This window comes from Peromyscus leucopus, chromosome 4 (assembly GCF_004664715.2).
Source record: "Peromyscus leucopus breed LL Stock chromosome 4, UCI_PerLeu_2.1, whole genome shotgun sequence".
Classification (NCBI taxonomy): Eukaryota; Metazoa; Chordata; class Mammalia; order Rodentia; family Cricetidae; genus Peromyscus; species Peromyscus leucopus.
Genome location: NC_051066.1, coordinates 130,859,774 through 130,876,701, shown reverse-complemented (window position 1 = coordinate 130,876,701; position 16,928 = coordinate 130,859,774). Strand labels below are relative to the sequence as shown.

The 16,928-nt window shown below is 50.6% G+C and overlaps 1 protein-coding gene across 3 annotated transcripts in view; it reads right to left on the bottom strand.

Annotated features, from left to right (window-relative positions):
• Nucleotides 1-15,678, bottom strand: part of Znf341 (zinc finger protein 341) — a 33,415-nt gene extending 17,737 nt beyond the window's left edge. Inside the window, exons 1-8 of one of the 3 annotated variants that reach the window (XM_028888921.2) lie at nt 15,573-15,678; nt 9,822-9,932; nt 6,932-7,128; nt 6,443-6,592; nt 5,500-5,745; nt 4,623-4,818; nt 3,148-3,238; nt 1,074-1,264 (exon numbers count right to left, since the gene is read on the bottom strand). In XM_028888921.2, coding sequence (XP_028744754.1) covers nt 1,074-1,264; nt 3,148-3,238; nt 4,623-4,818; nt 5,500-5,745; nt 6,443-6,592; nt 6,932-7,128; nt 9,822-9,932; nt 15,573-15,603 — 1,213 coding nt within the window. In that variant the 5' untranslated portion in view covers nt 15,604-15,678. Of the gene's footprint in view, nt 1-1,073; nt 1,265-3,147; nt 3,239-4,622; nt 4,819-5,499; nt 5,746-6,442; nt 6,593-6,931; nt 7,129-9,821; nt 9,933-15,572 lie in introns of those variants that run through there. The other 2 variants (XM_028888922.2, XM_028888924.2) reach the window with 2 other exon arrangements.
• Between the last annotated feature and the right edge of the window lie 1,250 nt (nt 15,679-16,928).

Sequence of the window (16,928 nt, the reverse complement as noted above, 5' to 3'; positions counted from 1 at the left end):
TATGTAATTTTACTATGTTAAAGTTAAAACCTTCCTTTTTGAAAAAAGAAAAGGGGAAGTGCTGTGGATAGCTTTCTGTATGCTGTGAAAATGTGTTGCTCCAAATTGGTTGATAAATAAAATGCTGATCGGCCAGTAGCCAGGCAGGAAGTATAGGCGGGATAAGCAGACAAGGAGAATGCTGGGAGAGGAAGGCTGAGTCAGCCCACTGTTCAGGGAGCAGCATGTAATGGCTCATGGGTAAAGCCATGGGAAACGTGATGACATTGGATTAACAGAAATGGGCTGAGTTTCAGTGTAAGAGCTAGTCAGTAGTTAGCCTGAGCTAATGGCTGAGCAGTTTTAATTAACATTAAGCTTCTGTGTGTTCATTGGGTCTGAGCAGCCGTGGGACTGTGGGACTGTGGGAGCCAGGTGGGACCAAGAAAACTTCAGCTACAAATCAGCACTCAGGAGGCAGAGGCAGGAGGAGTAGGCATTCAAGGTCATTCTCAGCTACATAGCAAGTTCCAGGCTAGCTCAGGCTACATGAGACCCAGGGGAGGGAGGAGGGTGTAGGGAGAGGAAGGAAGGAAGGAAGGAAGGAAGGAAGGAAGGAAGGAAGGAAGGAAGGAAGGAAGGAAGGAAATAGATTCTAATATGGGATCCAGGGCCAGCCACAAACAGATAGCAATTAATTAGTGAGTGATATCTCCGTCTGCCCCAGCACAGTATTAGAGTAATGTCACACATATTATATACGTGGCATCCTTCCTCTCACCCCATGTCCCCTTCTTTAGATAAGCTGCTGTACAGCACAGACTGGACTCGAACTCCTGATCCTCCCATCTCAGGTTCACCAAGGCTGGGATGATACGTGTACACCACGCCCAGCTCTCCATTTCACAGATAAAGTAGGCTGAAGCCCAGAGAAGTCATGGAAGTCACCCAACTGGCAACAAAACCCATGAGGCTGCGGCTGGGCATGGTGCTGAGACCTTGGGCTTGGTCCCCAGTACCACAGACAACCAGACAGCACCTTTGGAGCTCCAGAAGGGATGAGCCGGGAGGGCGGCTCCACCCACTCCACTCACCTGTGTCTTCCTCTTCTTGTCTGCTGGGGTTCAAAGCCATGACCTGCACTGTGACAGAGTTTCGGGAGATGGTGCCACCACTGCGCCCTGGAGGCCACACCTTATGAGTCTGCATGTGCTTCTTGACATTCGACTTCTGGGCAAAGGCGCGGCCACACGCAATGCACTGGAAGGGTTTCTCCCCCGTGTGGCTGTGGGAACAAGGTCAGTCAGCATTCTTGTGTAGAAACGGGGACGTGGCCTCTACCCAGGAGCTCACAGCCACCAGGAAAGCCTAGAGATGCTGCCGGCCGTCACCGACAGCACCAGGACCCGTTCTCCCGCCGGGGCAGACAGACCAAGGGTAGAAACCTAGCTCTTGAGCTGCTCAGTCAGCAGACCTTCTCCATGGCCACCTCACATTTGAGATGACCGATTTCCTGACTGTTGAAACATCAAGTAGGAAACGTGTGTGTGTGTGGTGTGTGTGTGTGTGTGTGTGTGTGTGTGTGTGTGTGTGTGTGTGTGAAGGCATGAATGTGCCACAGTGCCACAGCACATGTGTGGCAGTCAAAGGACATCTTGTAGGTGGCAGTTGGTTCTCTTCTACCATGTGGATCACCAGAAATTTAACCCAGGTTATTGGGCTTGGTAGCAAATTCTTTACCTATGGAGCCATCTCCTCGAACTCACAGAGATCCTCCTGCGTCTGCCTCCAGAGTGCTGGGATTAAAGGCATGTGCCACCATGCCCAGCTTTTAAAATAATTTTGAGAAGCTCCCTATTGATTATCATTGAATATGGAACACCATTTTTTATGAATACTTATGTATTGAAAATGCAGTAATGGGGGCTGGAGAGATGGCTCAGGGGTTAAGAGCACTGGCTGCTCTTCCAGAGGACCTGGATTCAATTCCCAGCACCCACATGGCAGCTCACAACTGTCTGTAATTTCAGTTCCAGGGACTTGACTCCCTTATACAGACATATCTGCAGGCAAAACACCAATGCACATTAAAATAAACAAATCTTGAAAAAAAGAAGTTAATTAACTTAAAAAAGTGAAATGCAGTAGTGGAAAAACTCAGTGATTATAAAAACAACGTCACTGAAGATCCAAAGTGGCACCGCCCGGTAAGGTAGATACCATGTGGGGCCAGTCACACTTGGCTACATGACAGTGAAATTTAAGCCTGTTTCTCAGCGGCCCTAGCCAAGTTCTAACAGCCACTCGAGATTAACAGTGCCAATTTGGACATTTCCAGTATTGCCAAATGTTCCCCATGATGCCCAGGTTGCTTCCAGCAACATTTGGCAATGTTTGAAAACAGTTTTGGCTGTCACAGCTGTGGGCAGAGGTGGTGGTGACATCTCCTCTCAGAGGCTGAGGACAGTGTGGAATATTCCACAAAGTACAGTCAGCATGACTCGACCCCAGGCCCCAGTCCCAATAATGCCAGGGTTCGGAGGCCCTGATCTGGACAGAAGTCGTGCTCTGTGTCTGGAACCTAGGACTGGGCCTTGGTTCTCTCTCAGACATGAACAAATTCATGGCAGGTGTTAAAGACAGACTAGCCCAAACCCGAGACTTCTTCCAGTGGCTCTTTAGGGATCGAAGCCGAAATCATCTCACCACATCGTTCTGAATTTTCCAACACCAGAGCCATGACTGACCCCAAATCCCCCCACATACCAATGAATCCCATTGTATGCTGCTGAGTCTGCCCACCCTACCACTTCACAGGTGGACTCCACATTCTTGGGGCAAGAAGGATCCTCTTTAGTGAGCTATCCTGATACATCTGGCAGCCTACAGGCTAACCCTTCTGCAGTCGGAAGACAGGCAGCCTCATGTGTGTGCAAAGCCTCTCTCAGTTCAAGGGTACCCACCATCCAGACATGCCAATCTTCCTGTCTCAGTGTGTGTGCCTGGCCCTTGGATTTGAGAGGAATGTGGGGAACCCTCCTCCTCCGCACAGCAGGTCTACAGATGGACACAGGGCTAGAGAAGGGAGCCTCACTGCCCTACACTGCAGGTGGCCCCTAGTCGGAGCTGTGCTGGAGCCCCCTGCCCACAGGGCTACCTGGCAGCTACCTTCGGATGTGTTGCTGAAGGTCGAAGTTTTTAGTAAAGGACTTGTCACAGTAGGAGCATTTCAGTTTCTGGGCCTTTGGCTTCCCTGCAGCTGAAAAGGAAGGAGAGGGATGGTCAGGCTGGGGTCCAGTCGAGGGGACAGGGGAACCTCCAACCACTTCTGCCCTGTGCCTGACAGACAGCGTGTGCCCTGGGACATCTCCATCTGTGTGTAGACAGTGTAAGAGGAAAAGCCCGAGATTCATTCTGGAGGGAAAGCCGGACAAAGCCCCCTCGAGGGCTTTCTCTGCTCATGATGAAATCCACCATCTCTGCTATGGCTTTCAGCACTCCATGTCCCCTGTATCGGCCAACTTCAGAATTCCCTCCATCCTGCAATGGACTCCTTGCTAATCTTGATGCTCCCAAGCATGGTCTCATCCCAGGACTTTGTACCTGCTGGTTCCCTTGCCAGGAAAGCTTGCCCCTCAATACCTACATGACTACTTCCTTCCATCTGGATAGGTAGGCTGCGACCTTTTCTACCCTATAATCTCCTTCCTAGAGAAACTCATAAATACTGACCTATTTCCTCCCCATCTCTCCCATTAAACTGTGAGTGACTGACAGCGGAGGAGATCCTGGACCAAGACCTAAATCCCCAGTGGGTGATGCACTGATATTAATGCATTTTCAGGAAGAAGGGGGTAAAAAGAGGTTGAAAGGGAAGCCCTTAAAATTCCTAGTTGAGCACACTTTTAATCCCAGCACTCAGGGAGGCAGAGGCAGGTGTGAGTGTGAGGCCAGAGAGTTCCAGGACAGCCAAGGCTGCACAGAGAAATCCTGTCTTGAAAAAAAACAAGACCAACCAACCAAACAACAACAACAACAAAAACATTCCCGGTTCCTTTCCCCGCCACATCTCCTCTCTGGCTCTGACTCTGCTCTGACTCCATGCTTCGGCTCTCTAAAAGGGGGAAGACCACAACGGGTGTAACTGGTAGCCACTTTTGCCTCCTTCCTGCTCCTGGCTAAGACAAACAACATTTGCTAGCTTCCTTTGCAGCTATGCATGGCCACATGACTACATATGAAGAAAGTCTCATACAGGACTCCTGGAAACTGGGAGAGTCCCCTGGTACCCTTCTCTTCCTCCTCTTTCGTACTGTCTGGAATACAAAATTGATGATTGGCATTGCAGCAGTCACCTTGGGTGACGAGGCACCCTGACAAACGAAGCCATGCTCCAGGGTCAGAGAAACAGAACAACAGAAGTAACGTGGCTGCTTGGTGACCATGCCACAGAATTCCCCCATTTTCTGCTCCTGGTCTAAGGAAAGAAAACCCTTATCATTCTGAAGTCACCGCTAGTTCAAGTTTTCCAGTACACGGCACCAAACTCAACCCTACCCATCTTTACAGCAAAGACTAGAACCAAGCAGCCTGTGGGGAGGCCGATGCCAAGGGAAGATGCCCAGGGAGGGTGGGCGGCCAACCTTCTGGGAGTCCATTGGCACCTTTAGAACGTCTGGTCTTCAGCGTTGGGGAGGAGTCAAAGGTGGCCACTGTGTTCCCAGCTGCACTGGTCATGGGGGCAGTGGAGCTGGGTCCTTTTGGTTTGAATTCCTGCTTGCCAGGGCTGTACACTGGGGGTGTGGGGTACACTGGAGCCTCCACACACTGGTTTGGCACCTAGAAGGACAGCACTGTGAGTGAGGGGGAGAGCCTGAGAAGGGACAGGATAAGGGGACCCTTGTGGACCGTCACTGTGGTCCTCTCGGCTTTCACCACTGCCATTCCATCAGCACCCAAGCTGGAACCTGCCTCACCCAGGCGATTACTCCCAACACCCCTCAGAGCTTCATGAATTGGGCCAGTAAGATGGTTCCGTGGGTAAAGGCCTTTGCTACCAAGACTCATGACCTGAGTTCGATCCCCAGAGCCCACGGGGTAGAAGGAGCATGAATTCTCACAAGTTGTCCTCTGACTTCCACACACATGCCCCCATCCACTAAATAAGTGAAAGAAAAGAAGAGAGAGACAGACAGACGGCCAGACATGCTAGCATATGTGTACACACACACACACACACACACACACACACACACACACACACAGAAAAAGAGCCAACTTCATGAGGTAGCTTTGCGGCTCAGCTGTCTGGGTTTAAACCCAGACTCTGCCACATGGCCCCTACGCGGCCCTCCCACAGTTTGTGTGTGCCATCTGTAGACTGCACGCTTCGATTAAAGCCCTCCTCTCCCTGACACGGGCGCTAGTGAGAAGAATGCTGGGTCTGGCCTTAGCACAGGGTCTGGTGTAACTGTGCCCAGTGTCCACTGACCACTCCCCCACACCACCGCCTCTGCTCACCTCCAGGGGTGGGTAGGGCTGCATCCCCAGGGCCTGGATCTCCACTGTTCCGTTCCCTGCCATGGGTGCAGCGGCGCTGTACACCTCCACCACACTATTCCCAACAGGGTTGGAGCGCCCAGAAGGGCCCAGGGTCTGGGGAGGAGGAGGTGGAGGTTGGGGAGGCGGGGGCAAGGGTGGAGGGGGTGGAGGAGGCGGTGGAGGCTGGCTGAGGTAGTTGGGCACTGGATGCATGTTCAAGCTGTTCTGCAATCACAAGAGAAAGCGGTTCGTCAGCCGGAAAGGCTTTAGCCAGCGCTTGGAAAGGACGGTAACGCCCTGGGCAGCTCAGAGGACAATACTGAGACAGGGAAAGAAACAAGGAAGGACCTGGGAGAATGTCAAGGGAGGTCAGCCAAGCTAACCTGCCTTGGGCATCCTGTGTCAACAGCGGAGGCCTTGCAAGGCCATTGCATAAAAGAAAAGTGAAAGTTTGCAAAGCAGGACAGGCTCTTGACTGGTGACTCAAGACTGACTTTGGGCCGTTTCCCAGGACAATGACCACCCAGCAGCTGCTTACTAGAATGTACCAATAGTGGGGCTCAGGGGACCAGCTCCTTCCCCTCTGGGATCCTGAAATCTGGTCTTGGTGGCTGGTCACCTATGTGTACTGGAAAATCTCAAGGAGCCACTATATTTTCTGCTTTTTTCTAATGGACGGAGAATAAAAAGAGGACTCAAAACAGCTGGACAGTGGTTGTCATGGCTCCATTCCTCAGCAGGGCTGGTCAGAGAAGGGAGCTAGAGCCAAAGCCATTTCCCTCTACAATAGTCTGATTTCACAGGAGTTAGTCTGCAGGCCTGGAATGAAACTCTTGAGAGGTGTACAAAACCCTGGGGTCAGCCCCCAGCATTGCAAGAAGGGAAAAAAAAAGACCCCCATGAGAAGCCCCCACCACCTTACCTGCACAGGTGGGGGCCCTTGAGGCATAGGCTGGTCCAGGGATGTAAAGGCCGACATGGCAGACATGAGCACGTCATCGCTCACCAAGATGTTCCCTTGCACCAGGGTCTGGATCAGTGGAGACGGGGGCACTGTGATGTATGTGGAGATCTGAGCAAGAGAGGAGCAGGGCATGTCTGAGACTCCATAAGGAAGCTGAAGGGTGATGTGAAATACCTAAGTTCAAGTCATACACAGGAGTCTACATCTGAAATCCTAGCACCTGGGAAGCCAGAGGACTTCTAGGAGCTGGAGGTTAACACACTATGTAGTAAGTTTAGACCAGCCTGAGTGTTAGAATTACAGGTATATACCACTGTGCATTTCTGTCCTATGCATCTCAGCCAAGCCCACAACGTAGATACCTGCCCAGCATCGTTCCTCCAAGACTCAGTCCAGAGTGTGCAGAAAGAGACCTTCTAAAGGAACCAACAAATAATGAAGGACTACCTGGCGGTTGGCAGGAGGCGGGGCCTGCTGGACGGCAGCAGGTGCTGCAGAAGGTGTGTAGATGTTGTTGGTAGCCAGTGAGACTGTGGCCAGGGCAGGGGCATTCCCCTGGCACTGCTCACGCTTATGGGTCATAAAGGCTGGCAGTGAGTTGAACTGCTTCTTACACTTGCCGCAGAGAAAGACATCCTCATCATCTGGGGTCAGGCCAGGAGTTGAAGAGGTCACAAATGAAGTGGAGTAATGGGGGGGAAAAAAAGCAAGAATGAATCAGGGGGATCACAGAGAAGAACGGGATACCACAGCTGGCCTCAGGACAAGTCTGAAAACAGTATGACCTGCCATGCGGGTGTCGGCATCAACCATGTGCTTCCCAGGAACGTTCAGAGCCCAGCAGGCACCTTCAGGAAGAGCCAGGCATATGTGCAGCCAACTATCAAATAATGTGAAATATGGAAACGGTAGTGACTTCACTCCAAAGCTGAGAAACACAGACTCTATTTTGACTGAATTTACTCGTCAGTCTCCAGTGGGCCATGTAGCTACGTCCTCAAACCTCTGCATCCACTCTTCCCCTTGTCCTGGTGCATCTCAGATCAACTCACGATGCAAGGCTCGTCAGCTCTAGGAAGTCTTTATAAAGATTTATTTGTATTTTTTAAGTGTGTGTGTGTGTGTGTGTGTGTGTGTGTGTGTGTTATTGATTATCAAAGCCATTGATATATCCCCAAACCTGGCATCAATATTCATGGTATTCTTCTTATAGACTAGTACAGATTTTAGTGGGAAACATGACTTCTTACTTTTTTGTTTTGTTTTTCAAGACAGGGTTTCTCTGTGTAGCCCTGGCTATCTTGGAACTCACTCTGTAGACCAGGCTGGCCTCTGAATTCAGAAATCCACCTGCCTCTGCTTCCTGAGTGCTAGGATTAAAGATGAGCATCACCACTGCCTGGTGTAACTTCTTACTTAAAATGTATTTTTCCCAAATTGCTTTGTTGCTAGGTGGCATATCATATGACTACGTTCTGACCAATGGGATAAGGGCAGAAGTGTAAATCTATGCAAATGTCTCTTAAAGAGAAAAGGTGTGGCTGGTTGTGATGGCACGCACCTATAATCTCAGCACCCAGGATGTTAAGGCAGGAGGATCTAGAGTTCTAGACCAGCTTGGGCTACATATGAAGTCCTAATCACAAAACCAAAAACAAACAACACATAAAAGAACAGATATGACTTCCTCTTCCCTCTTCCCTTTCACGTTGGCCAGGAGATGGAAACCAAAGTGGGAACAGGGGGGTCCATCTGACTATGGGGTGAGGGCAAAGTCAGAACAGCTCTACAGGCAGGCAGGCAGGGCTTCAGGGGGAGAAACGTTAGCTTCGTCTGTGAGGAAACCAGTAGACGCTTCCATTTCTTTCTTGGTTTAGGTTAGGTTTTTTTGTTGTTGTTTTGTCTTGTTGTTGCTGTTGCTATTGTTTTGTTTTTTTATTTGTTTGCTTGCTTGTTTGTTTGAGACAAGGTCTTAGCATGCAGCCCTGGCTGGCCTTGAACTCGCTATGTAGACCAGGTTTCCCTCAAACTTGAATCCACAGAGATCCTACTTGCCTCTGCTTCTGGGATTAACAGTGGCTGCTGCTGCCTCTTCCTCTTCCACATTTATTTTAGCAGGTGGCTGTATGATTGTGCCATGGCTTGCACATGGAGGTCAGAGAACAACCGCAGGAGGGTTCTCTCCCTCTAGCATGTGAGTTCCAGGGATCAAACTCAGTTCAGCAGACTTGCAGCTAGCATTTCTATGCACGGAGCCATCTTGCTGACCCCAGAAACTTCCATTTCTTACATACATCAGCTAACGCCAAGTCCTAAATACTCTTATAAGATACTTATTCGGTAGGACAATTACCCTCTTTCTACAACTGTTGAAACTGAAGCTAACCTGCCTACCCTGGACAGACTAAGAACTATGGGAATAATAACCTGCATCTTACCATAAGACAGGAAGGCAGATCTCTCTGTGAGTTCAAGGCCAGCCTCATCTACATATCAAGTTCTAGGCCAGACAGAGCTACCTAGAGAGACTCTCTCTCTATATATATATATATACACACACACACACACACACACACACACACACACACACACACACTTAATTATAATTTAAGCCCAAGTGTTTATTTCTGTGTACCTGGAGTGATTTTCAAGTGTTCAAATGTCTGTGGGCTACATGGTGGAAGGCACCTGCCATTCTAGCACTCGGGAGGCAGAAGTATGAGGATCAGGAGTTTAAAACCATCATCTTTTTTTTTTTTTTTTTTTTGGTTTTTCAAGACAGGGTTTCTCTGTGTAGCTTTGCGCCTTTCCTGGGACTCACTTGGTAGCCCAGGCTGGCCTCGAACTCACAGAGATCCACCTGGCTCTGTCTCCCGAGTGCTGGGATTAAAGGCATGCGCCACCACCGCCCGGCTAAAACCATCATCTTTAAATAGCAAGTTTGAGGCCAATCAAGGCTTTATGAGACTTGGCCTCAAAATTTTTAATTAATTAATTAATAAGACTCACGGGACTTCCAGAGAAGTCCTTTCCCTCTCTAGGTATCAGAGGCTTGCCCCATAAACTGGAAAAATCTGGTTGTTCTCTTTCTACAGAAGCTGAAACATGACTTCCAGGGAGAAGGTTGCAAAGCATCAAGGCTCCTGGACATTCCCAATGATGATGCCTGTGACCCAAATTCTCTAAGCAGTGGACAGAGAAAAGCACAGACAGGTTCAGGCAGGAGGAAGGGAGGAAATTCAGACACCAGAGGACAGTCTCTCCCATGCCCCACGAACCTCACATGTTCTGCATGGGAGCCACTTGCCCTCTGCTGATGGACAGGGCAGATACTCACCCAGCGGCTGAATGGCAGGCGGCGCATTGACACTTTGTCCTGTTGGATCAGGGACTGCTCCTTGGCCATCCAACAACGACTGGACAGCCAAAACAGTCTGATTGTCCATTCCTGAGACAGGAAATGCAGCCTGTGAGGAAGTGGACCCAGATTCCACTCTCACTTCACCCTCACAAGCCAGCTCCACCTCAAAAACCCAAGATCTGTCCTCTCTACTTCACTGCAACAGATCCCAGGAAGCGAGGCTCGAAGCGTGGTCTCAGAGTAAAGACTACATTCCTAAACCTCTCTCGCAGCTAGGAAAGGACTACATGCTGTTAGGGGGGCAAGTGCTATATGAAAGTTTCTCAAAACTGGGTGTAGTGGCGCACACCTTTAATCCCAGCACTCAGGAGGTAGAGGCAGGTGGATCTCTGGCTTTGAGGCTAGCCTGGTCTATATAGTACCGGAACAGCTAGAGCTAAGTCAGTGGTTCTCAACCTTCCTAATGCTACGACCCTTTAGTACAGTTCCTCATGTGTGGAGACCCCCAAATGATTTCCCTTGCCACTTCATAACTGCAATTTTGCTACTGTTATGAATTGTAATGTAAATATCTGTGTTTTCCAATGGTCTTAGGACCCCACGTGAAGGGGTCATTTGACCTCCGAAGAGGTTTTGACCCACAGGTGATCTCTGTTAGTCAGAGGCCAGCCTGGTCTACATGTAGAGTGAGTTCCAGGACAACCAGCACTACACAGAGAAACACTGTCTCAGAAAACAAACAAATAAAAAAGAGAGCTTCTCAAAATATCACCTACCTACCTTTTTTTTTTAAAGATAGGGTCTCACTCTAATAGCCCAAGTTGGCCTTGAACTTATTATAAAGGGTTAAGTTGGTCTTCAGTTCATGATGATCCTCCCGCCTCAGCCTCCAAGTGCTGGGATTACAGGTGTACATCTCCACAGCCAGTGTTGGTGAGTGAACCCAGGGCTTTGGGGGGGGGGGGGGCGCAGGCATCCTACCAACTGAGCTGCATCCTCAGACCAAGAGATTAGTTTGCACCACAGCACATGTAGAGGTCAGAGAACAACTCAGTGATGTTAGTTCTTTTTACCTTTCAGTGGGTTCCAGAGATCCCACTTAAATCATTAGGGTGGCAAGGGCCTTACCTGCTGAGCCATCTTGCTAGGCCCAGGATATCTTAAGAGCTGCCTAGTACGTAAGTGCCCTCTTTACCCCAGCCCTAACTCTGCTTCCTAGAACAAGGACATGGAAGTCTACACACCACCCTTGATCATGAGGATGAGCTCTAGGAACTGGAACACAAAAGAGCTGGAAAAAGAAGCTGAGAGCATGTCTCACTGGCAGAGCACATGCTTAGCATGTACAAAGGTCCAGTACCTACCCCCACCCAGCAAACAAAAAAGAAAAAAAAAAAGGTGAGAATTCTTCTGGGCCAACTTACACCCCTAGACATCCCCAGACCATCTTCCTCTGTAATTTCTATAAACAAACAATTTTGTAGTGTCTCAAAGGCGTTGCTGGACCCTGAGTCCCAGAGCCCTTTGGAAACCCCATTTCCTGGTCCTCCTTACCCACACCCCACAAGTCTCCCTGCATTCCTCGTTCTCATCTCTGTCTCTTCAACATCCCATATCTGATGCTGAATCTTCAAAGCATCTGCCTGTGCCTCCACCTTCTTGCCAAATGTCCAGTCTTTTCTATTCCTCTAGTGAGACTCAGGCTCTCACTTCCACCCAAGACCATGCAGAGGTGTCTGACACACCAAGACCCTCTCCCTGGCTCCAGGGGCCCCGCTTCCTGGGTCTCTTCTACTTTGCTGGAGGTCCTTCTTCACAGTCTCCTACCGCCCACCCCCAAAGGTAGCTGTTTGAGGAGTTCCTTCTGTCTAGACTCCACCTCCTGCACTGTCCCCAGTGGTCTCATCCTCGTTCATCTCTTTCCGTATCTTGGGAGGTACAGACCTGGGGTCCATGCTCTCCCGTGCAGCTTCTAAAAACCCTTTCCCATTGCTAGGTTTTGGATGGAGTCAGGTGGTTCAAGAGGACACCAAATAAAAAGTTAAGTGTTTTATTAGAAGAATTATTAACACCATGGATAGACAGAGGGACAACTGGACGGCAGGAGCTCTGAGGAGACTTTAGGCACCAGCACCTGAGACAGACAGCACAGTGTCCTCTCTGAAGAGAATCAGAGCCATGTCGCAGAAGTGAGATCTGTTCTCTTACCTTTGTAAATTGGGAGAGGAAATTTACAGCAAGAGTCTAAGCCAGGCTCTCCAACTCCCAGGAGTCAAGGAAGAGGGTGGGGAATAGAATATGCCTGGTGCCAAATCCTTAGCATCAATACTGTTTGACGTTACCTCACTTCCCAAGTGAGAAATCCTGTCTGCAATGTCCTAGCACAGTGACTGTCAGTGACTGTGAGGGGGAGCTGCTGCAAAGCATTGGCTAAAATTTTTAACTTTTATTATTTGTGCGTGTGTGTGTGTGTGTGTGTGTGTGTGTGTGTGTGTGTATGTGTGTGTACTCGAAAAGGCCAGAGGGTTGTCAGCTCCTGGAAAGCTGCACTTACAGGTATAAGTGAAACCACCAAACCAGATTCAGCAAAACACCAAAGTAGACCACTCCATAGGTGGAGACAGTTTACTGGGGGGCAGAGTGTGGGCTGCCTCAGAGTACAGAGCAGCAGCCTGGCGGAAAAGCGAGGGGACTTTACATGGCGGTCAGGAGGGTGAGGGTCTTTGAGCTGATGCAGGCTGTTCGGTTACATGGGAACTCGATGCACTTTGCCCCCGTCAGCTGATCATCAGTGGTAGAGAAGGGAAGTAGTGGCTTTCCTGACAGACAGAAACCCGAATTAAGCCAGATGGTGGTGGCGCACACCTTTGATCCCAGCACTTGAGAGGCAGAGGCAGGCAGATCTCTGAGTTCGAAGCCAGCCTGGTCTACAAAAAGAGTTCCAGGACAGCCAGGGCTGTTACACAGAGAAGCCCTGTCTCGAGGGGAAAATAAGCAAATACCAACAAACACACAAGCTAGATGTACCTTGGGGAAATTGATGGGCAAAATATACAAGTTTCAAAGGCAAGATCCACTTCCATAATAGTCTTGTAAAGACAACATTTCATAGGTGGGGAACAGGTAAGTGTTTGCCAGGAGTCAGGAATGCTAGGCGAAGGAGAGGATGCAGAGTGTGGCTTGGAAAGGACCAGCTAGGATTCTAGACCCCTGGACCCCGTCAGCTGGTAGCGATGGTAGCGATGGCATTCTTCCACACTGATGGGTGAGAATCTCTAGTGTAAAGATAACATCAGCACAGACAGCACAGGCCGTTGCACAAGCTGGGGAAACGGGTTCTAGGGACCACCCTGTATTGTGTCTTAGAACTTCAGGAGGAAAAACAAACTTTTTCAGGATAAAATAAATACTTGGGCCTGTAAGATGGCTCAGTGGGTAAAGGCATCTGGCAAGTTGAGTTTGATTTCTGGGACCTAGGCTGTGGAAGGAGAAAACTGACCATTGCAAGTTATCCTGTGACCTCCACATGCATGCTGTGACATAAGTGTGCATATATATATACCAGCCCCAAATTAAATGGGCTACCCTCCACTTCTGTCTCCTCAGGTAACACCCATTGCTACAAACACAGCAGCAGGGCACTGTCTTTCCAAGGTAGGCCCCTGGGGCACCCTCTGATCTTCTCTCTCCCCACTGCTTCCTCCCTGCCATTTCTAGACTGCTGGCAAATCTAACCTATTCTGTCTCCCAAATGCATCTGAAATCCACTCTTCCATCCCCTCAGTTGCCTAGCCTAGCTCCTCACCCGCTCCCTGCTGCCAGTCACCCCCCCCCCCAAGGCCAATCCCCAGAAGCTAGGGTGAACTTTATAAAACATACATCAGATGATGCGGCTGCCTTGATGAAAACCTTTTCTTAGCACCACACTGATCCCAAGATAAAGTTCAGAAGCTTCATCGAATCAGGGGAGGTCTTTTCTCTAGCTGCTCCCCTAGGCTGAAGTGAATTGTGGGAAGTCTTGCTCTCTCCAGGGTTTTGCAAATGTGGCTCCCACCACCTGGTGGGTCGGATGCCCTCCCGGTGGATCAACACACACCTGCTGTTCTTCCCTCACTCAGGAATTTATTTATTTTGGTGCTGGGGACCTTCCAAGACCAGTGAAGCTACATTCCCCGATTTCTCTTTTAATTTTTTCATTATCCAATACACAAACGCATGCTTGTAGTAACATTTAAACAATGCAATACCCCACTGTCCTCCAAGAGGGCATGACCCTAACTGCCAGATTCACACCATCCCTGCTATTTTCTTCAAGGAACACAGCAGTTGGGGTCATCTTTGCAGTCTTTTTTTTTTTGGGGGGGGGGTTCTTGTTATTTTGTTTGTTTTGTTTTCTGGAGGATATTTATTTTCAATATTTTTATTATTTTTGAGATTATAATTTGATTACAACATTCCCTTTGCTTTCCAACCTCCAAACCTTCCCATATAATCTCTCCATTTTCCTTCAAATTTATGGCCTTTTAAAAAAAATGTTGCGTGCACATATATATATGTGTGTATGTATATTCCCATATGTGTGTATGTATATTCCCATATATATGTATATATATATATGTATATGTATATTCCCAATTGTTTGTTTTTTAAGTCTCATGGTGCCCACGTTGGCCTCAAACTCGGTATGTAGTTGATGCTAACAAACTCCTGATTTTCCTGCCGGCCTCCACCTTCCAATCGCTGAGATTACGGGCCTGCAACACCACACCTGGACGAAGTTCTTTTACTATTCTTTCCCACAATTTTGGCGGCAGGAGTAGGGTGAGGTAGGGCAGTAAAGGAGGGAGGGTGAGGTCACCTGGTTCAGGGACAATCACTGAAACTGGACCCCTATAGATAGCAAAAGGCGCCCCGTCATTCCATGGTTAGAACTCATCCCCCAAGAAGCTAGGTGGCTGAGGTCCAGAGAACTGCAAGCTTCTGCTTCCTTCTGCCCGTCCTGCCCACAGGCGTGCACTCTAGCTGTTCACCCCACCCTCCACCCCCTGGGGTGACGACTGTGCCCAACTCCACTCCTCTCTCTAGAGCTACCCTTTCTCGCTAAACTCCAGCAGGTGCACATGGTGGCGCTCAGAGCTCGCTTGCCCCAGAGCCTGAGGCCCAGCCACCTGGGTGATCTTGCAGATCATAGGATCGGATCCAATGTGATCGGAGACCAGCGTGGCCCGAGCAGGCACAGGGCGGCGTCGGTTCTGACTCAGGAGCACACGGCGGGCGGGTGTCCTACGTTTACTGGGTTGGGCCTGTGATCTCTCCCAGACTCAGCCGTGCACACAGGCGGTGCCTCCTTCCCCCGCACTGGATTTAGGACTACAGTGCGTCTCCGGAAGTTCTCGGGTGGTCAGGGCGCCCGATTGGGCTGCCGGGCCACCCAGGCCCTCCCGCGCGGCGGTCCCTCCAGGCCCCGGCCCCCGGCTGTTTCCTCCGCGCGCACCCTCCCGCGCCGGCAGCGGCTTCGGCGGCCGCGCTGTTCCGGTCCCGAGGCCCCCTCCCCGCAGGCCGGCGCTCCCCGGCTGTTCCCGCCCCCTCCCGCCCCGCGGCTGTTCCGGCCCGGGCGCCCTCCGCCCTCCGCCCCGCGGCCTCCGCGCGCCCTGGGCCCGCTGCTGCGAGGGCGCGGCGGGAGGGGCGCCACGCGGAACAGCCGCTGCCCCGGCCCGGCGCGCTCACCCTCCAGGGCCTCGAAGATCGCCTGCGCCATCTTGGAGCCGCCGCCGCCTGGGGAGCCGGAGCCGGGCTACGCAAGCATTGTGGGAGCCGCGGCGGCGGCAGCGGCGGCGGCGGGGTCGGGACCGCCAGGGGGCGCCCAGGAGCCGGCGCCGAGCCCCCTGCCCCGGAAACACAGCTTTCCCCGCTGTCCACCAGAGACCCAGTCCCCTAGTGGTTCCAGTTCTGCACAGACAGACGTCCGACGCCCGCACGCCACCCCCGAACCCTGGCCCCGACCCCAGTTCTGCAACATGCAGCCCATTATCGCGGCACACGGTATTCTCCAACTCTGCAACACCAAGCCAACCTCACCGGGATTACCCAACTGTCACGATGACACCCCACCCCCTGCAACTGTGCCACGCAGGTTGGAAACCAGCCTTTCATCTCTTCCTGCTCTTAACCTCTCATTATCTCTTAGGTTCCCTTAAGGCTTTTCTTGCCCTCTATTTCCAGCTTTGAGGGGGATCTCCATTCCTATTCACATCTCTCCATCCTGATTCTGAGACCCCATTTCTGTCACAGACCCTATACCCACCGCAGCCACCCCTATCCCAAGTTCATAGGGATCCCCCCTCAATTTCATGTCCTCCCTCTTTTTATTTACTTAATGCGTTGGTGTTTTGCTCGCATGTATGTCTGTGTGAGGGTGTTGGATCTCCTGGAATTGGAGTTTCAGACAGTTGTGAGCTGCCATGTGGGTGCTGGGATTTGAACCCGGGTCCTCTGGAAGAGCAGCCAGTGCTCTTAACTGCTGATCCATCTCTCCAGCCCCTCATGTTCTCTTTTTTACATTTATTATTTGTGTGTGTGTGTGTGTGTGTGTGTGTGTGTGTGTGTGTGTGTGTGTGTGCCCGCGCACACACACCCCCACAGCACATGCGTAAAGATCAGAAGACAACGTTCAGGACTCCATTCTCTCCTTCCACCATATGAGACCCTGGGATTGAACTCAGGCTCTACAGCGGATACCTTTACCGCCTGAGCCATCTCTAAGGCCTCTCCTGTTTTGTTTATAATCCACCAAGTCTAATTTGTCTGCCAGTGTATTGATTGGTGTAGGGTCATCCACCAGAACATGGTCTACCAGGGACTCTAGGGACTACACCCTTGAAGGAAACTGACTTTCCCTCCCAAGGCAGCCCTTGATGGGGACTGGAGCTCCTCCTTCATGCCTTCTGGAATGTTGACCGGCTTGATCCTGTGCGGGCCAAGAAAGCTGCAGCTGGTCTGAGTCTGTAAATGCTGTCTGTAGTCCTGTCATTTCTGAGACTGTTTCAACCCAGTCCTCCCCAACCTCTGGCTCTTAGAATATCT